This window comes from Neoarius graeffei, chromosome 13, assembly GCF_027579695.1.
Source record: "Neoarius graeffei isolate fNeoGra1 chromosome 13, fNeoGra1.pri, whole genome shotgun sequence".
NCBI classification, from domain to species: Eukaryota; Metazoa; Chordata; class Actinopteri; order Siluriformes; family Ariidae; genus Neoarius; species Neoarius graeffei.
Window position 1 is genome coordinate 21,394,461 of NC_083581.1, and position 26,248 is coordinate 21,420,708.

The 26,248-nt window shown below is 39.5% G+C and overlaps 1 protein-coding gene across 2 annotated transcripts in view; it reads right to left on the reverse strand.

The window, feature by feature from the left end:
* Nucleotides 1-26,248, reverse strand: part of plxna2 (plexin A2) — a 530,875-nt gene that overhangs the window by 147,353 nt on the left and 357,274 nt on the right. For both annotated transcript variants that reach the window (XM_060937347.1, XM_060937348.1), the window contains exons 14-19: nucleotides 23,222-23,339; nucleotides 21,569-21,705; nucleotides 18,080-18,247; nucleotides 12,516-12,609; nucleotides 5,496-5,735; nucleotides 5,095-5,238 (exon numbers count right to left, since the gene is read on the reverse strand). In XM_060937347.1, coding sequence (XP_060793330.1) covers nucleotides 5,095-5,238; nucleotides 5,496-5,735; nucleotides 12,516-12,609; nucleotides 18,080-18,247; nucleotides 21,569-21,705; nucleotides 23,222-23,339 — 901 coding nt within the window. The remainder of the gene's footprint in view (nucleotides 1-5,094; nucleotides 5,239-5,495; nucleotides 5,736-12,515; nucleotides 12,610-18,079; nucleotides 18,248-21,568; nucleotides 21,706-23,221; nucleotides 23,340-26,248) is intronic.

Here is a 26,248-nt window from a genome sequence, read left to right on the forward strand (position 1 = left end):
CACTCTCCCCTGCCATCACTTTACAGTCTCCAATCTCCTTCAGGTTACCCCTTCTGCAGAGTATGTAGTCCACCTGTGTAGATCTTCCTCCACTCTTAAACGTCACCCTGTGCTGCTCTTTCTTCTCGAAGTATGTATTGACTATTGCCAAATTCATCCTCTTTGAAAAATCAACCACCATTTGCCCTTCCACATTTCTCTCTCTTATACCATATCTGCCCATCACGTCCTCATCTCCTCTGTTTCCCTCGCCAACATGTCCATTGACATCTGCTCCTATCAGCACGCGCTCCTCCCTCAGTATACTTTCTACCACTTCATCCATCTTTTCCCACACAGTTCCCACACAGTTGCAGCTTATTACAGCTTATTTTTCAATGTACAATTTGTGTTAATCCCACTCCAGGCCTCATCATGATCACTTTCTGACCATTGCACTGATGTTTGGAAACGTTTAGTTGGTGGACAGCTCTAAACCCAGCAGTGACACTGAATCCCTGCAATGCTGAACCTGATTCTTTCATAACAGCACCACAGACAGAGTCGTGCAAGTTCACACGAGTCAACAAAAGCTAGCTCACAGTTCAGTTCACACAAATCAAAATCAGTGAGCTCATGTTCATAGTTCACTTCTTCTGAATCAGCTTCTTTAATGAGCTGAAATGTTTGATCAGAAATTAAAATATCAAATATCGAAATATTTCACCTACCATTACAAAGCTCTTATGTCTACTTTATTGATATAAGCAAGTCACTGGAGTGCATTGCCATAAGACAACACTGGTCAAGACAAGGAACATGCAATCAAGATGTTCATGCAATAATTTTCTGAGGCACAATCCCAAGACATTGTAATACGTTGTATTTCATATCACAGTATGAAAGCCTATTATTTCTGCCTGTTATCCCTACTTTTGGTACGTAAGCATTATTCATTCTCATCAGAGTGAGCTACACTTACGTTCACGTTCGCATTTACTAGTTGCATACTGATTTGTTCAGTTCACCAAAAATATGAGAACATCCAACAGCCCTCATTTAGCGTGCTTATGCACAACACTGAGACACTAAGATGCTGCTATCACTAGGTGAACATGTGAAATTTAATGCATTTAATCTGAACCTTAAATTTAGTAGTGTATTTAAGTTACCTTTAAGACCAGCCCTTAAATTCAGTAGTACATTTAAGTACCTTTACTGAACTTTTTAAATTCATGAAATATACTAGTAAACTACACTCACAACCCTAAGCAAAGACCATTTATTGGTATTCTTAAAAGTAGTAGTGACTTTAAGTACATCTCATTATCTCTAGCCACTTTATCCTTCTACAGGGTCGCAGGCAAGCTGGAGCCTATCCCAGCTGACTACAGGCGAAAGGCAGGGTACACCCTGGACAAGTCGCCAGGTCATCACAGGGCTGACACATAGACACAGACAACCATTCACACTCACATTCACACCTACGGTCAATTTAGAGTCACCAGTTAACCTAATCTGCATGTCTTTGGACTGTGGGGGAAACCGGAGCACCCGGAGGAAACCCACATGGACACGGGGAGAACATGCAAACTCCACACAGAAAGGCCCTCGCCGGCCCCGGGGCTTGAACCCAGGACCTTCTTGCTGTGAGGCGACAGCGCTAACCACTACACCACCGTGCCACCTACTTTAAGTACATTAAAATATTAAATTTAGTAACTTTAAGTGACATTTTAAATGTTCTTTTTAACAGCATTTCATTATCTTTAAGAAGTAATGGAAAGTCACTTAAAGTTATACTGTAAGAATTCTTAAAATTAAAAGTAAATACACTGAAATTTAGCAGTTCATCAACTTTTAGGATACTTTAAGAATACCTTAAAGCTATTAATTCATCTAGTGTATTATGTCAATATCACTGCTGAGAATGATCATCACCTAAACTAGAGCGGCACTCGGTAGGGTAGAGTGCATACCTCTGCCAAGCTACATATTATCAACATCAAAATCAAATCACTTGAACCTAGGATAATACTAAAATTATACACCAAATTTCATCCAAATCCATTCACTACTTTTGAGTTACTTTGGGAACAGTTAAAAAATCCTGGATCCACATATACGGTATAACTGGATTTACAACCCCGATTCCAAAAAAGTTGGGACAAAGTACAAATTGTAAATAAAAACAGAATGCTATAATTTACAAATCTCAAAAACTGATATTGTATTCACAATAGAACATAGACAACATATCAAATGTCGAAAGTGAGACATTTTGAAATTTCATGCCAAATATTGGCTCATTTGAAATTTCATGACAGCAACACATCTCAAAAAAGTTGGGACAGAGGCAATAAGAGGCTGGAAAAGTTAAAGGTACAAAAAAGGAACAGCTGGAGGACCAAATTGCAACTCATTAGGTCAATTGGCAATAGGTCATTAACATGACTGGGTATAAAAAGAGCATCTTGGAGTGGCAGCGGCTCTCTGAAGTAAAGATGGGAAGAGGATCACCAATCCCCCTAATTCTGCGCTGACAAATAGTGGAGAAAGGAGTTTGACAGTGTAAAATTGCAAAGAGTTTGAACATATCATCATCTACAGTGCATAATATCATCAAAAGATTCAGAGAATCTGGAAGAATCTCTGTGCGTGAGGGTCAAGGCCGGAAAACCATACTGGGTGCCCGTGATCTTCGGGCCCTTAGACGGCACTGCATGCTTCTGTATTGGAAATCACAAAATGGGCTCAGGAATATTTCCAGAGAACATTCTCTGTGACCACAATTCACCGTGCCATCCGCCATTGCCAGCTAAAACTCTATAGTTCAAAGAAGAAGCCGTATCTAAACATGATCCAGAAGCGCAGACGTCTTCTCTGGGCCAAGGCTCATTTAAAATGGACTATGGCAAAGTGGAAAACTGTTCTGTGGTCAGACGAATCAAAATTTGAAGTTCTTTATGGAAATCAGGGACGCCGTGTCATTCGGAATAAAGAGAAGGACGACCCAAGTTGTTATCAGCACTCAGTTCAGAAGCCTGCATCTCTGATGGTATGGGGTTGCATTACTGCATGTGGCATGGGCAGCTTACACATCTGGAAAGACACCATCAATGCTGAATGGTATATCCAGGTTCTAGAGCAACATATGCTCCCATCCAGACGACGTCTCTTTCAGGGAAGACCTTGCATTTTCCAACATGACAATGCCAAACCACATACTGCATCAATTACAGCATCATGGCTGCGTAGAAGGGTCCGGGTACTGAACTGGCCAGCCTGCAGTCCAGATCTTTCACCCATAGAAATCATTTGGCGCATCATAAAACAGAAGATATGACAAAAAAGACCTAAGACAGTTGAGCAACTAGAATCCTACATTAGACAAGAATGGGTTAACATTCCTATCCCTAAACTTGAGCAACTTGTCTCCTCAGTCCCCAGACATTTATAGACTGTTGTAAAGAGAAAAGGGGATGTCTCACAGTGGTAAACATGGCCTTGTCCCAACTTTTTTTGAGATGTGTTGTCATGAAATTTAAAATCACCTAATTTTTCTCTTTAAATGATACATTTTCTCAGTTTAAACATTTGATATGTCATCTATGTTCTATTCTGAATAAAATATGGAATTTTGAAATTTCCACATCATTGCATTCCATTTGTATTTACAATTTGTACTTTGTCCCAACTTTTTTGGAATCGGGGTTGTACATCAAAATCTAATTAACTGTTCCTTGGCCCATGGCCCACATTTCCTCAAAATTTCATTAAAATCTGTTCACAACTTTTTGAGTTACATTGGAAACAGACAAACAAATAAACAAACAAACAAGCGGAAGGGAAAACATAACCTCCTCCATCACAGATGGTGGAGGTAATAATATCTGGTCAGTTGGGGTCTTGTGGAGAGCAACAGATGGGCTACAGTCAGTAAATGTACTGTATATCTACAAAGTCAGCTCTGAGGTCATTGTGTACAGCTACATTGTTCTGTATTGGAACTTTTTGGTGGGATTTTTACCTCTGCCAACTTTGTTGGAGGAGGTTAGGTTTTTGCCTCCATTTGTTTGTTTATTTATTTGTTTGTTCATTCCCAACGTAACCCAACAAGTAGTGAGCAGATTGTGATGAAATTTTGAGGAAAGGTGGGTCATGGGCCAAGGAACAATTAATTAGATTTTGATGCAAAGCCTGATATGAATGTGGATCCAGGATTTTTTTTTGTGTATACTCTAACATGTGGCTTGGTGAAGGTATGGACTCTACTGAGTGCCCTTCTAGTTTTCCTTGCATTCATGGAACAATACAAATTAAAACTTAAACTATTTTTTAAACAGATAACCCATAAAATACCAAAAATAACCCATAAAATACATTAGGAGTGTCCACACAAACACAAATGATTCAATGACTTAGAGCTGAGCTTCTAATTAATAACTCATCTAAGCTTTTAGTGACTAAAGCGCTGAGGCTGATAGAGACATCTGACTCACTTCCTCTGGCTGAGTGGGGTAAGACATGGGTTTACACTGTTTGTCATGAAACCTACAAGTTTGATGCTGTATCTTTACAGAGAAAGAGCAGCGGTGTATATGTAAGATGACATTTACACAGATATTGAGAATGAAAGTAATTAGTAAAGAACATTGGGACCCTGTAAGTGTTGTGGCCTGGGAAAAGCTTTCACATGGTGAAATTTTGACATTTTGACTATTTAACATTACGTTTACAGATTCAACTTGACTTTGCATCTGATTAAAAACTGAATTGACTGAGGTCTGTTTTGCTGTGGCACATACAACATGTACTATCTATACAACAACCTGATCAAAGAGTGATGTTCACTGTGTGAGGAAAGCACACTTCACTAGCCAGATTTTAGACATCTTTAGAGAGACTGATGAATTTTCACCAGTGTGTTTGTTAAATTAGCTTGTTAGTAAATATGATCTTTGCAGGAAGACAGCCTGGATAGGATTAAAAACATTTCCATATAATCGCTTATATGTTACTGCCAGAATTCAGCCACAACAACATCCAGCAGGTTTTCCCAGACTGCCACATCAATTCTAGTTGTCTCTCACTCACATACACACTCTATATTACCATGACTTTGTATTGGCCAGTGAGGTTGGGCGGCTCACAGAGCAACTGGGTGTCAGAGACTGTGACGGAACAGGGTGTCTCTCCCAGGAGCACAGTGTAGTTCAGCTTCACTCCTCCTGAGCCTGGAGGAACCAAGTTCTTCCCCTGAGAAAACACACACATGTTCATCATGCTATCATTTTGACTGATATTATGATTAATGCAGCTGATTCCTAACCCTAACCCTAACCTTAACCTCAGTTATCATTATATATACACTATGATAGAGTATGTTTATTTTTTGTAATAATATGTCCTTCTGTGTTTGTCATGGTGCACTACATTGGACTGCATAGCTTCTGTGTTAACATGTGAGTTCTGATAGCACACTTTATATCTAGTATGATGAATGATGGTGATACCTTCAGAATAATAGGAGAGCCTGGTTTCTGCTCCAGGACTCCACTGGTACTGAGAGGCTCGAAGTAAGGGTTTGGGTAGTACAGGAAGTTAGTGTTGTTGTAAACCAGAAGAGCCTGCACGTTATTGAAAATGAAGCCAAACTCATCTGCATGCTTTACAGAGTCCAGGCCAGGCGTGTACTCCGCCGCCAGAGATGGTGCAAAACAGCTCATAGTAGTGCTGTTCTGGACCTTACACACCTGAGAGAGAGAGAGAGAGAGAGAGAGAGAGAGAGAGAGAAAACACAGAGGTGCTGTATGAAATGAAACTAGTATCAAATATGTAGGAGCAATGACAAATAAAGCATCTCTTGCAGTCCTGTTTCTATCTGAGACAAACACAAAATGTCACGCTCTTGACTGTATAAAACTACAGAAAGACATGAATTTGCGCTTTACTTTCCACGGTGCCAATGCTGACATGGTATAAAAGCTTGTCCTGCTCCCAAATGACCTTTCAGCTCTACATGGAGAAGCACCAACATGTATGTATGTATTTATTTATTTATTTATTTATTTTACCATGGGAAAACCATCTATGGACTAAAGTGAACATTACTATAAAGTGAAAGTGTTATCTTTTTATCCTGCTCTCCCTTTATCATGAAGTCATAAATGCTCTTGTTGTCTTCCCCTTAAAAACACAGCCAAGCACAGAGACACCACAACACACAAACCCTCACTCACACTGATACACAGGTGCTGCGTTTCTCTTGCATGCTCCAGAGAGCTTCACTAAACCTCCAGCAACAAAATTGATTGCCGTAAATCCCTAACTGTGCCAGGAGGGTTTCATCTCATCTCTCTCTCCTCTCCCACTCTCCAGGGAGAAACTTAATTAGAGCTAAATATCTTCAAAGCACAGCAAACACCACGCCCATCCCTGTAGTTCAGGCCTGCATGGTGACGATGGTGATCGATACAAACTCCTTTTGGCCATACAAACCTGATTTTTGGAAATGTGAACTCCAGCCCTCTGGAGCATCTGAGTGAATCTCATTTCACTACTTTGGCTCTTTGTTCTTGCACTCATTCCTTTACGAGGATACACACAGAACAAGGAGTTTGTCCTTAAGCAGTTGTAGCATGACTTGTTTGTCCAATGTTCTAACTAATAAAAAGGACAATAACCGAATAATAATGACATGGATATCAGATATCTGCTAAGGGACCATAAAAAAAAAAATACAAGTATAAATATAGCCATCGTTTATGAAAAGGAGATGGAGGGTTTGTTTCCTGGGTGCTGTACTGTCATGGCCTCATCTACAGATCAGCCTGTTTATGCATTTGCTGTCTTCCGAGGACACTGAGCGTCATCCAGAATGCATGTTGACAGAAACACAGATCGAGCATTACAGCTGTGTGGGTGGAGTGATACACGGCCGCGGTATCGCCTCGCACCAAACATTGAACCACTTTACATGATGCTAAAACTGTTATGATCACTGTATCTCCATCATGACAGACATGTTCATAAATTATATCATGCTACTCCCAAGTCTCTCATCTCCTGTCAATCAGAGGTCACAAAAACAGCTCAAATGTTGCCTGACTCCACGTTTAAAAGAGGATGTGTAAATCCTTCAAAGAGTATGCTATTTTAAAAATATAAAAACACCCTTACATAACCAATATGGCATCCATGGCAAATGAACATATCCAATACAAAAACACAATTCTTCAACAGATGAATACTTATTTGTCAATTTCACACAGTGAAATCTAATACTCGTCTGCTACCAGGGTTCTGCTGTATAACTGGAATCTTGCTGTTCCTTGGATATTGTTCTTTTTCACTCCCTCACTGGAAGTGTCATGTGACAGGCAGCAGGGACAGATGCTACCACAGCAACACACTTCATGCTGCCTGAAACCAAACTTGCATTAGCATTTTAGCTCTGGCTCAAAATACCATCTGCTCCAAATTGTCTAGAAGCTGCTTGGTTTTGCCACATATCTGCTCACTTATGGATTTTTTTTTCTCTTGCCAGGCTACAAATACCCACCTTTCCACACATTCTTTCAGTCCTAGAAAATACAAATGTCTAAAAATGAACAAATTTGGCAGCTGTGAATTATAGATTCAGGACAAATTGAGATAAATTATATGCTGAGGAAAATGCTAGCAATTTTGGTATTACTCTAATGTGTAGAAATAAGAAGGTTTTCTCATTTTGTTCTGGGCACTATATGCTCATCTGTGCTGCTGGTAGATTCAGGTACAAGGGTGTGAAAGCAAGTAGGAAGGAATGCACTCATACTGAATATAGCAATGCACTCATACTGATGTCAGGGTTAGTAGTTGCCTGAAACAACGGATTGATATGTGATTGGATTTACTGCACACGGGACACAAATGGATGAACATGCCTGTGACCTTTTATACAGAGAGTCCTAAGAATATCAGCCTCGCATCAGTATTTGATATCGGCTGCTACTCAGAGCCACGGTATTGAAGATAATAAAAAGTCCATACAGATATAAACCTCCAGCGCTTGACATCTACAACACCAGTGATGTACATTCAGATCTGCTGATAATATGTTTTCTTTATTTTTAATGTTTTCCCCATTTTAATATGAGTAATAGTGTTTGTCCTTCCTGGGGGAAGATGACCATCTTCACCACTGTCATCAAACATCCATTGTTGCTATCGTTGCATGTGTGCTTAGGTGGCTGATGAGGCTGATTTTTGCACAGGATGTGTGGAGGCAGTGGGGACAAGACAACGAGAGAAGATACTACTCATGGGCAGAGGTGGTGCTGTTTTCCCAGGCTTTACATGCTGCATGTTTTGACTTGGTCATGGCGATGCATTTCTTTTCATAGCTAGCGACATTTTTGGATACTGCTGTGTGACATGCACAGCAATTTTGAGCAAGGGTCTCCCAGTTTTCATGGTCGAGGCCAAAGTCTTTCAATGAGGTTTTGAGCATCTCTTTTTCTGGCCACCATGTGATTGAGCTCCAGTGGCCAGTTCTCCATACAAGATGTGCTTTGGAAGACGCTCATCAGACATCTGAGTATGATGTAATAGATGAGTAATAGTACATAATGAAAAACAGCTAAAGACATCAAAACTATAATAATAGCTCTTATAGAATTATTCACCACCTTAATACACAATTCAAAACAATCTTATACTCATAAAACATCTTTGTATAATACAAGTTACATGTGATGATTTCTCATAAGGTGCTGGGATGTCATGGTATTCTTGTGGTTATCACTGTCCCCTCACAGCAAGAAGGTTCTGGGTTCGAACCTTGTGACTGACTGGGGTCTTTCTGGGTGGAATTTGCATGTTCTCCTCGTACCTTTGTGGGTTTCCTCCGGGTCCTCCGGTTTCCTCCCACAGTCCAAAGACATGTTGATTAGGTCAACTGGCTACTCTAAACTGCCCGTGAGTGTGAGCATGAGTGTGATGGTTGTTCGTCTATGTGTAGCCCTGTGATAGATTGGTGACCTACCCAGGGTGAACCCCACCTCTCACCTGAAGTCAGCTGGGATTGGCTCCAGTCTCCCCTAGTCATCCCTGATGGATAAGTGCTATAGATAACGGATGGATGCAAAGTACGTGTTGGATTCTTTTCCTTAGTTTTAAATAAAATAACCACTTCACTGTCACTATTTCCATGTCAACATACCATCAAAGCTAGAAAAGACATACAGAATAAAATTTTGCTAGTGCTATAAGTCAGAACTCAGTAGAAGTTATGGTCCCACTGGCCTTAATTTAAAAATTTCTCAATGATTTCATGTTTTACGTTTTATTTATTTATTTATTTTTAGCATTTTGGAATGCACCCTTGTAGCTCTTGCCCATATGGAAGCCGAAACATGAGTAAAATAAAAAGGGGAAGTAAGCTCCATGCTGAAGGATCAGGATCAGAGGAAGTACTTGAGGCACATTCTGAATAATGCCCTTTGTTGCCTGTCTATCTGTACCTGCATGACCAGGTGAGTAGAATACTTTAAACTAACTGACTGAAGAGAATCGTGAATAATTCAGCTGTCCACATGCACACAGCTCTATGCTGAACTGGTGAAGAGAAGCCTAAGCCAATCAGTCTTTTATCATCTGTTTGAGTTGGTGTTCTTTTAAGAGTGGTGTCTGAGGAGGGCCCTGACACTGATTGCTGGGAACATCGTCTGATTGCACATGTTCCTGAAGTGCTTCCCTTCAGAGCTGTGCAGAAGTGCTGTTCTGATCAGCTAAGATAGTGGCTGATAACACTTTAGGAATCCATCTCCTCACATCCTTATTGTCTCTTCCTGCCAGTCCATGTGCCTGGTGCCCCTTTTCACTTCTCTGCTCAAAAAGAAAATGGATCGGGGGTGGGGTAGGGATTGGTGGAATCTTTCCACCATAATCAGGACAATGATTAATGTCTCCATTGTAGGCAGGTGACAGGTACGGCTACATGCACAAAGGCAATTGTCTCCAATTTTGCAGGAGCTTTTGAGAATTCTGCCAGGTAAGGCAAGAGGGGTGGAGGAGAGGCGAGGAGAAGCAATTTGGACAGGAGGCAGGTGACAATTTGAAGGCTGCGTTGACAGGCTCTCTGCTCTGATTGCCAGAATGTTCCACTGTTTGCCTCTCCTCAGCGACAAAGGCAGGAGGGAGGGATGAAGAGCTCTATAATTGTAACCTCAGCAGTTAATAAAAATGCACCTTTAAAGGCCACAAATCAAAGCCTGGACTGTTCTGTAGTGACTGATCAGACTAGGTGGGGAGGTGGGATAGATTGAGCTTCTTTTTTTCTCTGTTTTTCTAGTCGTTGTAAAGAAAGATATATACCAAGAAAAAGAATGAGAGTAAGAGGGTGAGGGTGAAAAACAAACACCCAACAATCATTAAAAAAACCAAAACAAAACAAGAAAGAAAACAAAACAAAAAAAACCCCTCTCAGCTGTGTTATGCATGCTGCAGCATTCTAGACTTTTTTTTTTTAATTTGATAAGGAGGGTAAATTTGGGGGAAATTTACTATGCACAGGTACAGATGAGGAATTCATGTGTGATGCAAAATGTGCATGAGTCCTTTCTCTGACAGATCATCATTGTCTGTAACTGTACTCGTCTAATCATGAGAATGTACCAACATCTCATCAGCATACATCAGAAATCAAACTATAACTCATATAGATATAACAACCTCAGTATGAATAAAAAATAAGACAAGACAAGCAATCAACTCAAAGGGCACTCAGCAGAGTAGAGTTCATACCTCCGCCAAGCTACATATTATCAACATCAAAATCAAATCACTTAAACCTAGGATAATGCTAAAGATGTACAACAAATTTCATCCAAATCCATTCACTACTTTTTGAGTTATGTTGGGAACAGCCACAAAAATATTGGATCCACATATATATCTGGATTTGCATCAAAATCTAATCAATTGTTCCTTGGCCCATGGCTCACCTTTCCTCAAAATTTCATCACAATCCATTCATTGCTTTTTGAGTTACATTGGGAAAAGATAAGCAAACAAACAAACAAACGGAGGCGAAAACATAATCTCTTCCAACAAAGCTGGTGGACGTAATAAGCCAAAAAAGGGTACAACTCAAAACAAACACAGCAAGAAAAAAAGTACATATCAGAGGAATATGGAGACTGTGTATTTCCGGATTTTGTATGCTTTCTACAATTTTACACATGCTACTCTATTCAATAATAATTTTTGCAAACACATTAATCCACACTGGCTTAGATACACTGTAATAAATTCTACCACAACAATGCTGAATTCTTGATTCTGATTGGTCATGAAGTGTTGATATCAATGCACTCATTCTGACTAATGTGTGTTACAACTTGTTTGGTGAAGGCTTATAATTGTTGATAAAATATATAATCATTGATGTAGTGAAGTTTTCTGTAAGGAGAAAATGGAAGGAGTCTCCAGTGTCAGAGCTCTGTAACAGTCAGAGGTAAAGCTGTAACTTTAAGTTTTCCAACGAAATAAGTGAAAAAGTTTGAGGTTTCTTTGAGGTTTCTCATAACATGACACACTCTTTTGTGTCTTTTTAAGAGAGGCTGGTGAGGGGACAACTATTTTTGGCTGTTATGTTAATGATTACAGGAGCCAACCTGTTTTGTTGATGCAACACATGCCAACATCAGCCTCATCACACTACCCTGTCAGTTATTTTCCTAAAACAGCATGCTCCATCTTGCTTTAATTCTTACTTACGGCATGGTTGTGTAGGCACACAGTGTGATAGTGTATGTTGTCAGAATTACTTCATGATTTTGTATCTCCCTTCCATTCTCAGAGATAGACTCTCACAGCTGCTTTTTCCAGAAAAACGTCCAGTGTGTTTCCAGGAATAAAGAAACAGCTGTGATTTATAATGATTCTGTGCCTTACCTTGATTACTGCAGTCCCTTGTTATGCTCACAAAGGCTAGTAAAATATAGTTAATTATCCCTAACAGATTTAATATATCATAAAACTCCCACTGAGGAAGATAATGCATTTCATGCAGAATGTTTGACTCAGAATAAAAGCAAAGAGCCAACACAGTCCCTCTCTGCAACCTGTTGGGGTTAAAATGATCCAATTAAGCGATGAGTTCTTGCAAGCCTCATTGTGGGCACTAAATTATGCAGAAGGGCAGTTATGTCACTTACAGAGATGCATAGCACCAAATTCAGAACTGATCTGGCTTACATGTGGAACAAAAAATGGACAAATGCAGTCTAAAATGTGCTCTGTCACCCTTTCCCTCAATAATTCACCAATAATTAAGTTCAACCAACAGACAATGCATGCTGTTGCTCAAGGTTGAGAACTTCTGAAGTTGAACTGATGCAATTTTGGTTTCATTAGCCATTCTCTTCCAATATTTAACCATACACAAGAGGGTCATTCTGCTAAAAGCTTGGCACAGAGGTACCTGAGGTCATTATGAAAAGACAGGACAAAGGATTAAAAAAGGAAGAAGGGGGAAAATTGTTACATACGTTTACTGATTCATGTCCGCCGTATTTGACCCGTATTCTGGGTTCCTGGACCACATCCAAGTTGGTTCCGGTCACTACAAGGGGAGTGTGTCCACTAGAACCAAAAGAAAAATTAAACATGGTCATCTTTCCAGCTTGAACAGAAAGTTAACTTCCAGTATGTTCTCTACTTTAACTCACAGACCCGCCATTAAAACCTGCTCTTTTGTCAAATGGTGGTGTGAAGATAAAAAGCTTGGGAGAAGGTGAGGATTAAAGATGCTTTTAACTAGCTTCATCGGATGTAATCAGATGAGGAAACACCAAAGGAGCAGGAACCCCAATGATCCTAATTAACATTCTGGTGTTGTCCAGGGCTTTATAATATGCAACAAAACAAGCATAGAGACACAGGCTGGAGAGAGGAAGCGGCTGGTTGTTCTTTGCAAAATGTCACAAAGATAGTTCCCAGATTCACTACATTAGTCATACTCATCTTGTAGTAGAGAACCATATGGCTTTTAGTTTTAGTGACACTCTGATGACATTAGCACAGTGTCAACACTGCAGCTGTTCTATGGCCTGCTCTGGAACATTCTGGAGTATCCAGAGCACTTCCTAACCACTACAGAAAAGGATTTTTTGTTTTATTCATTATAGGCTACTGATCACTCTGTAGGGAGCATCTTTTATCTAGCTGCATAATATAATAAAAACAGGAAGTCAGGATAGAATAGTTAGGCTGGATGTCAGTGAGAAGCAGGAATCACCATTCATTCATTAGCACTATAATAAAACTCATAAAATATTACTGCATAGACTGTTAAAAACATAATGTACACAAACTTAAAACAATAAATACTGTATATAGAGGATATTACACAGTTATGCGAAGATATGAAGTTTATCTTCAAGTGGTGAAAATATTTTCAACACGAGAAGATAAACTTCATATCTTCGCACCACCATGTAATGTTCTATATATTATATGGACACATCCACAAAAAATAAGCAAAGTAATCAAAATAATTTTAATTTTGAACAAGTTTGCTATTTTGTCAACATGCGTCTAGTCAGCAAGAAAACATTCCCGATGAAATATCAGGAATTATTATACATACATGACACTTTTTTGATGGAATAAAAACAGTGTTCTATTCCCTTCTAGAGGATTTCATTCATTTGGTTTGATAGCATGCAAAATTGTTAGCATATTGCTTATCCTAAATGTATTATGCCACTCTACCCAATGGAGAATGAGTGTTCAATATGGTTTATGTTATTGCACATTGTCAAGACATGATGTCACACGTCGGAGCTGATGTGAATATTCAGTGATGAACATTTTCTGCTGCACATGCGTCTTTGTTTGGTAGGAAAGAGAAAGACTAGGCTAATCCAGTGCTAGGATTAGCTATGGTATAATTAAATACTAAATAAATAAACTGAAAACTGAAACTAAAAATGCGTTGAATACCCAAAAGGCTACCAAAACTTCATTAGATATTTTTCATGCATATTTACAAGCAGTGGCAAACCGTTACTATTAAAGCTGGGACTTCCGACACACCAAAAAAGCAACAGGGCAAAGGCTTTTGCAAGGGCTTAGCAGCAGGCTGCCAGGTAGCTCCATTGTGTGCAGCTGTCAATGTTGAGTTTAAAAGTAACTATGTAAATTACATGGGGAAATGAATACTTACGTCTGAGTGAAAAGTACCATGGTGAGCATGCATGGAAGAAGAGTCTGGAGACAGAAATCTTAGTTTCTCGGTTGTTAGCCTGTGCTACTTGCTCTCGATCGCACTGGCTTTATTAGCATTCACTAATACTACTGATGAACGCTACACTGGCTGGAAGGTAACTTCACTGCTGTGCTAATGGCGCCAACTCGTGGTTACACTCACGTTGGCCTTCAAGAAGGACTAGGGCAATAAATTTTTGGTCCCTCCTACTATAAATCAAAATCTGATGGGTTAATTCATCGGTCACTTCTGACATAACCATACATTGCCATGGCCTTCTGTCCCGGCAATGAAGTCCTGACCCATGAGTGAGCCAACTCTAAACTTTTCTCAGCCTAGAGACAACAAACAAAAAAGTCTCATTGGATAACTCTATTTTAACCCTTTGGTGACTGACCCCTTGAAAATGGTTCCTCCAGGAATGATGACGTTTCAGTTGTCAAGACAACGGAAAAACTAAAATACAAAAACAGAAAGATACGTCACAATGCTCTTGTGCACAAAACAAAATGCTCTTGTATTTGTATTTTAGTTTTTCCATTGTCTTGACAACTGAAATGTCATGGTTCCTGGAGGAACCATTTTCAAGGGGTCAGTCACCAAAGGGTTAATGTTTTCAGGACAGTATCCCTTTCATTTCTGAAGCAAATTTGATAGAAAATGAGTCCAAATTAGAAGAGAATAATTATGATGAAATTATGAAAGAATGAAAGCAATTAAAGAATGAAAGAAATTAAATATAACATTTGAAATGCTGACACATTCGGGCCTTCTCTGAAGGCCTAGAAAGCCCTGACGGTTCCCCTCTGTTTACAAGAGAAAAACATACCAACAGACATCGAAAAACTGGAAAAGAGAGTGTATAATAATAATAATAATATTGGCTGGCTTGGGGCGGCACGGTGGTGTAGTGGTTAGCGCTGTCGCTTCACAGCAAGAAGGTCCTGGGTTCGAGCCCCGGGGCCGGCGAGGGCCTTTCTGTGTGGAGTTTGCATGTTCTCCCCATGTCCGCGTGGGTTTCCTCCGGGTGCTCCGGTTTCCCCCACAGTCCAAAGACATGCAAGTTAGGTTAACTGGTGACTCTAAATTGACCGTAGGTGTGAATGTGAATGGTTGTCTGTGTCTATGTGTCAGCCCTGTGATGACCTGGCGACTTGTCCAGGGTGTACCCCGCCTTTCGCCCGTAGTCAGCTGGGATAGGCTCCAGCTTGCCTGCGACCCTGTAGAAGGATAAAGCGGCTAGAGATAATGAGATGAGATTGGCTGGCTTTTTTTGTGGTATAGCTCGTCTTCAACATGTTCAATATCATGCTAGCTGAATGGAATATATCTGCTATACCACTCAGCCTCAGCCAATATTATTTAAATATGTCACTCAGATCCACGATGTATTTCATATGAAAAATCGAGTTTTTCAACACGAGAAGATAAACTTCATATCTTCAAGCCAATGTGTGATTTTCTTTTTATTATATAGACACATTCACAAACAAAAAGTACCCAAATTTATCAAAACATTTCATTGATTTCCTCACAAGTAACATATAGAGATTTATGTCATGGTTTTGGCTTTCCATGTCTAGGATGTAGTTCGCATGAAAAATTTGCATGGTGTATATTTTATATATATATATGTTCTATCGACATTCACTGAATATGAGCAATCGCGTGCTTTGATTGGCTACTCTACTACTAGGATATCAGCTCATATACTGTGAGTAGAGAAAAAACAAAATGGCAGAGTGCATCAAGTCAGATATATCACTTTGTTATCAAGTATTTAAAAGAAACAGAAATAGCTAAAAGAATATATATAAATATATATATATATATATATATATATATATATATATATATATTTTTTTTTTTTTTTCTCCTAATAGCTCCTGTTCCACACTCCAGCCCAGTTGGTGGCGGTAATTTACCATTAAATTGATTTGCCAACCGCCAAAAAACCCGAAAAAAGAACAAGAAAATGACAGACCATGTTACTGAACCAACCAAAGACGAAATTAAAACTCTACTCGAAACCAACCCCCGCCCCCCAAAAAAGCAACAAAATATGGAATAAAAGTATTTGATGGTAAGAACATACCTTTTTTATTTTTCAAGGATTATTATGATAGCATTTTTCACAAATTGCTACTGCCATTTCACCGGTTTGCTTACATTCTAAATGGAAATGATTTTGTTGGACATTTTGTATAAAGTATTATTTATCAAAGTTGCAAAAAATAAAAATGTTCTGTTTCTCAAAATCCAGTGAATGTGGATTGAATAAAACAGTTATTCCATTCAATCGCATTGTATATGGCTTATAGCTGACTCGGTGCAATGCGCCTCATCGGCTATCAGCTCATGTACGACTTGATTTCGTGGAATAACTGTTATATATATGTACATGAACATACATACTAAGAAAACTTACCATGGGCTGTTTTGGAATATGTTAATTATATGCAAATATATATGCAAATTATCTACAGTACTTGTGTGAATTGTGTGGACTGGTGTGGCATGGACTATACAATTGGTGATGCATTTTGCTAAAATGTTTCAAGAAATTACATAGAAGAAAAAGGAGGAGGTAAAGTGAGCACAGAGGAAACAAGAAAGCATGTAAAAGAAAGAAAACAGTCTGCAGCTGAATTCACCATTGTTATGAAGTCTGTGTATGTGATTTCAAATCATTACAGAAGTATAAAGAGAAATCTACTGCATCCAATTTTGGGATCATTCTATACATGTATATTATTATTTAAAATATATATTACATTCTCATCCCACACAGACAGGCTACTAAAGGGATAATTAGAGCAGAAATGCTAATGTGGAAAAGAATGGAAGCAATTAGCCAGTTGAAACTAATAGACTGCTTTTATGCTGTCACTTAGACATTGTAGATGTCACTTAGACATTTTATGTTGTCACTTCACAATCTCATTCACGGTTTCTTTTCGTAACAGCCTGTCCTATAAGTTCAGAAATGCATTTGTCAGTCAAAATTGTCCTTTGTGCCTTTGACATGCAGAGACTTAGTAAATGAAACTTCCATGAAGTAAACATGAAGTAGATGCTGGAGCACACACATTTTGGTTATAGACATTAATCTGTTTATCAGCAGGAGAATGACTGCTGAATGCTCCATCTGTCCTAGACTAAAGGTGATGGAAAGGCTGCTGCATCATTCATAACCATGCCTCTTATTCGTATTTCCCGCTCTTTCACTTTAGACTTATTTTGAATTTAGTACACCATCCTGTTTACTGTTTATGTATCAAAATGGATTTGGACTCAAAATGGACTCACAAAAATTAATACTTTTTTTCCTGAACACCTTTTCCTCTCCCTTTTCCCTTAGTCTCAGTGTCCTGGGGATCCCCTGCTGTAAGGTCTCACACTGAAATTCATTTCCATGCCATCTGCTGCATACTCACACCTCTGCCACATGTTCTGTGCATCTCCTCCTATGTCCTGTTAAAAATGCTCATCAGTCGTGCTAATTTCAGAGCTGTCCGCCCTGCACTGATGTATTCAGAAGCAGCCAACACCACATGGACGGACACACACACACACACACACACACACACTGAGACCTTCCATAGTGTCTGCTTTCACTGGCCCTGCTTTTCGACTCATCCACAGACCAGAAACTACACTAACGTATAGATCAAAGGTTCCATGTTTGTGTCCCTTGTGTTAAAAATCAGATATTAATTTAGATCAGTTGTGGCAACAAACTTTTTCGAAGTTGCCTCCAGGGTTGATGTGCTTTCAACTGTATTTCTGTGAAACTTGTAACTGGACAGATGAGATAGAGGAGGTATGATGATAAGCTTATACCTTGCAATGCTCCATTCAGGCTCAATGCGCTGTACAGTGGGATCATCGATGTACTCAAAGCTGAGTTTCTCCTTCACCTGGGCATGGTCCACGCTTACAGAGATCTGCACAGGGCCCACCCCCATCAGCGATGGAGCAGAGTAGCACACAATCTCTGTTATAGTCCGCCTGTGAGAAACAGTCATACATCAAACTCAAATGTGATCCTGCCATGAGTTGCACAAATGCTAATGACACCTGCCTTTCATGTTATTATGAGTGGCCTACTCTCTGGTTCACTACCTACTGTATGTGTAGCTAGCATGCATGAACCATTCTCAGATGCAGGAGTTATTATTCCTTCTGGATAGACTAGAAAATGTTGTGGGAGTTAAGGGAACGGCCCTCTCCTGGCTCAGGTCTTATTTAACTGATTGCTATCAGTATGTTGATGTAAATGGTGATTTTTCTAGACATACTGAGGTAAAGTTTGGTGTTCCACAAGGTTCTGTCTTGGGTCCACTGCTTTTTTCTTTATATATGTTACCTCTGGGTGATATTATTCATAAACATTGTATTAGTTTCCACTGTTATGCTGATGACACACAGTTGTATGTTTCTGAAAAACCAGATGAGAGACACCAGCTTAATAGAATTGAGGAATGTGTAAAGGACATTAGACACTGGATGTTTATTAATTTCCTTCTACTTAACTCTGACAAGACTGAAGTACTTGTACTAGGACCACATGCAGCTAGAAGTAAGTTTTCTGATTATATAGTAACTCTGGATGGCCTTTCTGTTTCTTCACGGAGTGATTATTATATAGTCTTTCATTTGAAACTCACATTGATAACATTACCCGGACAGCTTTCTTTCATCTCAGAAATATTGCTAAGATAAGAAATTTAATGTCACTACACACTACAGAAAAACTAGTTCATGCTTTCATTACCTCCAGGTTGGATTACTGTAATGCCTTACTGTCTGGATGCTCCAATAAGTGCATAAACAAGCTCCAGTTAGTTCAAAATGCAGCAGCAAGAGTCCTTTAGAACTAGAAAATATGACCACATCACCCCTGTCTTATCCACACTGCACTGGCTCCCAATCAAATTTCGTATTGATTATAAAATACTACTATTGACCTTTAAAGCACTGAATGTGCAGTACCTGAGCGAACTTCTGGTCCTTTATGCCCGGCCTACTTAGATCAAAAGGTGCAGGCTATCTGCTGGTACCTCGTATAGTGAAGGCTACATCAGGGGGCAGAGCCTTTTCTTACAAAGCCCCACAGTTATGGAACAGTCTTCCAAGTAGTGTTCGGGAATCAGACACAGTCTCAGCGTTTAAGTCTAGGCTGAAAACACATCTGTTTAATTAATGGTTAATGCCTTTTGTTAATGGTATTTATGAGGTAAAGGAGTAGATCTGGAGGGTCCTCAGACATAGAGTGTTTTGGTAAACTGGGATGTATGGATGCTGTCAGTCCCCCACTTGCTTGCTCACTCGAGTTTGTTGATAGTGTAGTGGCTGGCAGCTTTATGTCCTGGGGCTCCCTCATGCCTGTGTTACCTTCTGGCTCTCCCCTTTTAGTTATGCTGTCATAGTTAGTTTTGCCGGAGTCCTTGCTTGTACTCAGTGCAAAATGTATACTGTACCTACTTATTCAGGTGACACTGGGCATACCTAACAACCTGTGTTTTCTCTCTCTTCTCCCCCCCCCAATCTGTCCCTCTGAGTTACATGTCAATCCTGGGATCGAGGTGCTGACCTCTTCTGCTCCTCGGACCTGCCTGATCCATCCTGATGCCCTATGTCTGGTTGGAGTCTCATCACATTGCTCCTGTGGAGGACGGCCCCATATGGACAGTTGAAAGTCACACTTGGAAGACACTCTGGACATTTACAGTAATGTTTTTGTGGCTGAGGACTACAGTTGGCTTGCTAACTTTGGGACTGCGGTTGTTATGAACAGTTTGCACTCATGTTTCCATTAATGAAGAGTTATAACATAAATGAAACTGACTTCATGTTAAAACTGTTAATGCTATAGTTATGTTGTCTGTTGTTGTCCAGGTGAGGATTGGTTCCCTTTTGGGTCTGGTTCCTCTCGAGGTTTCTTCCTCGTGTCGTCTGGAAGTGTTTTTCCTTGCCACCACCGCCATGGGCTTGCTCATTGGGGATAGATTAGGGATAAAATTGGCTCATGTCTTGGGTCATTCAGATTCTGTAAAGTTGATTTGGGACAATGTCTATTGTTAAAAGTGCTATACAAACAAACTTGACTTGACTTCCTGTCTCTACACTCATACACACTCATGAACACACACTTTCTTTCTCCTGCCTTTAACAAAGAGGAACATTAGTCACTATCTCCAACAGAATCAAGAATATCAACCTTCCATCATTACCACAGGTATATTGACGTCAAATATATGTAGCTATTACTGAATTATCATCTCAGAAAGACTGTTATTTCTTTATTACATCAGTGTCGTTGAATTCCTGTTGATTAATTTTCTATACCAGCTCTGCTCCAGCTGCAAGGAAAATCACAGATTTATGTTGATGCACCAGTTTCTGTAGTAAGTTACATACTGGTTTGGCTTCACAAAACACTTCACAAAAACAAATTAAAGAAATGTGTGTAATTTTGTGACTGAAGAATTTGATAAGATGTTTATTTAGCATTTTTAGTCAAAGGCTCCTGTGTTCTAGCTCCAGAGCGTTCCAACTCACTGAAAACAAATCTTTGACCTTTAGTAAATTGTACATTTAATTGTTGCTTGTCTATTCAATTTACTTTTTTTTGTTCAAATAAAAAATAAAATGCCAATTTTAACATACTTATAAAATAAGCCTGTGTCACTAGAGTTCCTGACTGGCAATCAATTGCATGATGAATGAATGAATGAATGAATGAATGAATGAATGTCATTCCTTTTTACCCTGGATGATTTGTTCGTTTCCTCAACCTCACTGTATTACTCCTGCATCTACATTACATTAACTTTACTTGGGACAGTGTATTTGTGACTTCAATAACGTCATTTATTCAAACAGATACAGTTGGAATCACTCATGATGATATAATGTAACTGTTATCAATTAAATACCATGAGTAAATTTTATTAAAACATGCATTTGCATGTAAAAAAGTACATTCATATGTCCACTTGACCAAAAAAAGGCCGCCCCCAGTGCAGATAAAGCTGTAACTTTAAGTTTTCCAATACAGGGAAATCTTCAGGACAGAGGATTATTATTCAGTCTTTCAGACAATAATTAAAAAAAAATTACCTGTCCTTTTGGCTTTTTATAAATGTAATGATTGTATTTATGGTGACTGTAGTCACACAGTGGATTTTTAAATCCACTTTCTATAGCAATACAGGAAAACATCAAACATTCATATAGGTCATAATCAGATATACAGTGTAGGTGTGGTGGACAGTAATTAGATTTATAGTCTTTAAAGTGACCAAGTAGCAAAAGACAAGTTCTTACTCATAGAACTCGCAGGTCTGGTTCCCAAACAGAATGCTGACGCTGCTTCCTGCACCCAGATTCACTCCGATGATGGTCACCTTAGTGCCCCCTGATTCTGGACCTCGACTGGGTGATAGCCCAGTTACAGATGGTGTCTGAGTTAAAGAGATTAATAGAGAGAGAGAGAGAGAGAGAGAGAGAGAGAGAGAGAGAGAGAGAGAGAGAGTTTAATGGAGGTATTCTGAACAGATTTGGATACCTGCTTCTGCTTCACAACCAGAGTGGTGATATTTCATGGAAGAGAGTTTAAAATCCATGGAAGATATCTTCCAAGCAGTCCACTGCCCAATTTCCACCTCTCCTCCATCTCTTTCAGCGGCAGTACCCTCTGCTTTATTTCACAGACTGAAAATAATATGTATATACAATCTCTGAAGACAAGCAAATGGAGAAATACACAAACACAGCACTGAGTGATGTTAAAATAGATGGTAGCTGACTCCTCATGCACGAGGGTGAAAAATATGTTAACAGCATTTTCTGCCTCATCTCGTGTCGTAAAACAAGAATCCATTTAGGAATTCTACTCTGTTGTCCAGCAGCATTTTGAGGAGCTTTAGTATAAACATGTGAATTTTGTGTATGACTATCTCACACACATGCACACAAACACACACACACACACACACACACACACACACACACACACACACTTGAAGGGACTCCACAAACTCATAATGAAAATGGTTCTGGTAATACCCGGCAGCTGTTAATTGCTGGGGGAGGGGTAATTGTGTATGTGTGTGTGTGAATAGCGGTGCTTAAGTGTCCCCTCAGGTGCTTTTTGGTGTAGAGGAACACGGCTGCCATCCTGCCTTTAATTCAGCTAACAGCTTTCATTGTCTCCATGTTCAGTGTGCTTTCCCCATGGTGCCACACATTTATAATGGCTCCACACTAAAAACTAATTTGATAATGCTGTCAGGAACTTTGCTTCACAAGCAGGAAGCACAGTTCCTATTCTGCTGAAACGCAGCGACAAATTAGGCCTGCAATTTCTAATTGTGTGCAATTTTTGAAAACAGTTCATTTGAAGGGTCTACAATCAAAGACTCGAGTCAGTTCAGAGTTTTTGCATCATGATTGCATCAAACACCTTAACTCACTAGTAAATACGCAAATAATGCTATTATCCACTATGCAAATCAACAAAACTAATATTTTACAATAAGAGAGACTAACAAAAAGAAATAAAAAGGAGAATTTACCCCTAAATGTGGAATTTATTTACCTAGATGTGATAAAAACATTTGGCTTTAAAAGTGTCTTTAAGCAATTAAAATGGCAGACTGTAAAATCTGAAAGCTTGGTGTCTTAATAGGTTAAGGAAACAAATAAAGCTGAATAGTTAATGAAATGGACATTATATGGGCATTAAATGTGTAAATAGTGAAATAATGATTATGAAATAATGATAATGTTATGCTCCTATTTAAAGAGATATCCTACACCTTCCTTGGCAAAAGTTCAAATCTGTCCTAATGCCTAACAAATCTCTACCATTATTCCTAAACTCATATAAATTGAACTTAAAGTAGTACCAAAATAAAGGCAAGTAATACCTCGTACTTCCTGCATAATTCAGAGGCATGCTAGGATTCGAATCCTTACCACAAAGGAGTAGAGCTGGGAAGAGCGAGCCTGCAGTTCAGGCTTACACTCTCCCACGCATAGCTGCACAGGACCGGCCTGGGTGTCTTCTGGAGCTGCATCCATCTCACAGACTATCCTGAAAATTCACATCAAATTCACAGCAATTAGAGCCTTGTATTTAGGACACTTATGTATAATGCACAGGTGCCAACATTGCTAACAAGAAAATCAGAACAGGCAAAACTCCTACTTTATGTTAGTGAATGGGACAACTTCATGATAGAATAAATAATGAAATGTATTGGCTGAACTTGCCTTCAAGAAAGATTTAAATTTATATGTAAACCAGCTGAGTGTTGTAGGTACATTCCACTAAGAAACTACATTTCCCATCAGCCCACTTCCGCGTTGACCTGCGTCACGCGGGATCATCTACGTCATCCTCCAGGAAGGCATAAACCGCCTGGAATTCCTCAGCCCTTTGTCTCTGGTGTCTGGATTTCAAGGAATCTAGACGCACAAAAGAGATGCTCTCTACCAAAAAGACGTTTTTCTTTCTTTCTTGCAAGATCCATCATTCAGCACGAGTTCTTTCTTACCCTTGGCCAAGGTAAACTCCAGAGTTGCGCGATCTTTAAACTCAACCTGAGTTACAACCGGTTTATTCGTATTAGAAGTGACATCACGACTGCAGCCCAGGCAGTTAAAAGTTAAGAAGTGATTGAATCCTTTTAACTCAAAAGCGCTGTGCATATTATTCTGATCAGAGACTTTTCCTCACGAACGCTGAAGTTCGGACCAAGAATCCTCTGCCTTCACGGAAACGACCCAAGTGATCCGCTGGACCAGAAAGCTCTCTACGCCTTCATCACGAGCGACTCACGTGCTCCAACGGCAAATATCTCTTCATATCTTGCTAAAGAATATTGAGTAAGATTTTGGCATTTGGGCATAATTAAGATAGTCTTAGGAATTTGCTTTGATTGAAATAGTGTGAATTTAAACCCAGGTTTATTGTTTACACTGTTCGACACGCAGCGTGTTGAATTGTTGATTGTTCTGTTTTTGTTTTAATCTCAATTGTTTTAATAGACAGGCTGTGCATGCTTCTCTCTCTCTTATTCTTACTAACATTTTAATTTCATTATTATACATCTTGATCTCATCAAGATGTCAGTGGATTCAGTATGGTTATGAGCTAGTGGGTTAGCTACAGCTTCCCTTTGTCTGCGTAGCAACACAAAGCTAATCTAGGCCTACCACGTGCTCAGTAGGCCATAAACCACACCTCAGCTAGAAATCCACATCCTAGCTTTTTGTTCAGGCCACGTGGCCACTCACAAACACACCCTAGTTAGCTACGGCTAATTCCTTTGTCTTTAGCAACACGTGCTCAGTAGGCCTCACCAGGCCTAACAAACACACTTTAGCTAGGCCATAGGGCCTTTCACACAAGCACACATTAGCAACAAGCTAGACCTAACACACCTTTCTTTGTTTAACTCCACGAGGTGGTCCTTGGGCCTTAACTCCTCCCCTGCAAACACGTGGAGTTAGCCACAAGAGCCAACCCTCTCAAGAGCAACACCCAAGGTCTCTCTCTCTCTCTCTCTCTCTCTCACACGCACATACACATAAACACACACACACCACATCATATGTGTATATAATGATTACAACCTGTTATTATTCATTTTTTATCTTTGTTATAATAAATCCATTTATTATTAAAACTGTGTATTCATTTGTTGGTGTTCCAATATTTCCGAAGTCCCCAATCTCTCAAAGAATTCAAAAAGGTGCATATAAGTTATGTAATGTGGTAAGTGATCAATAATAATTTGGAATATACCATAATCTAGCTGTTTGGTAATTTGTTATTAAGCACCAGGATTAATGGTATGATTCACTTTGAATGATTCACTGATTTGATTCACTTGAACGATTCACTTGAGTGATTCACTTCAAACGATTCAATGAGACTGATTCTATGGTATGATTCAATTCAAATGAGTCAAATTAAACGATTCAATGGGATTGATTCATTTTAATTATTAACCTTCAAATTTAATGAGACTGATTTAATGAGATCACTTAATAATACCGTAAAATACCAAATAATAGCCGAGTTCCAATTAACCGCCGAGTTCCCTTTAACGGCCGGGTGTACGCGTGTGTTGTGACAAATAAAGGCCGGTTCCGAATACTCGCCGGGGTCTAAAAAAAAAAAAAGCATCCGAACGTTCTATCTAGAATCTTGAGGCCCAGCACTTTTCTGGTTTTCTGGTGTTTAAACGATTTTGCATTGCATAGTTTTCTACCGAAACAATATGAATGAATGAATGAATGAATGAATGAAATTATTTCTATAATACTGTTTACAACATTTTGTTACGTGATAATAAACATGCCATTTCAATGTTATAATCTTGGTCTACCGTAATATTTCTTGAGGAATGCAACTCCGTAACTTTTGACAGATGTCTTAGCCACCCCTTTGGGTATACCCAACGAAAGCCAGCGTGTGTGGTGACATTGAGGACTGCGGGTTTCCAAGGTTGGACTGCTGCTTCTGTTAAACGACCTAAATTGCCGAATGCATGCGTCAAAGCACACACTGAGTTTTATTAAAGACCTTATACCATTTCACTTGCCCTTACCCATTCGGATCTGGAAGACGCTTTACAAAAAAGGTGAGAGCGTTCTAACATGCATTTCAGTCTGCTCGCGGCCAATCTAATCCAAGGGGCCTTTTCAACAAGTAATCTGTCGTGCAAGTTGGGCAGAAGCACGCGTCAGGCAGGCAACATGTAGGCCTACAAGTCAGTAACCTATTCAACTAACTTTCATCCGAACTTTAAGTTTTCTACGGGGTCGAGCCACCGTACCAACTCACTCGGGGAATAGGCTCATATCCGCCAAATAGGGAGACGTCTTGGAGAGAAACGTGATGCAAGATGACAGTATGTAGCCACTGCAGGTCACTTATTTTTCAGCATAAGAAAAAACCCTTTGGTTTGACACTTCGCACCCTAATTATGTTGC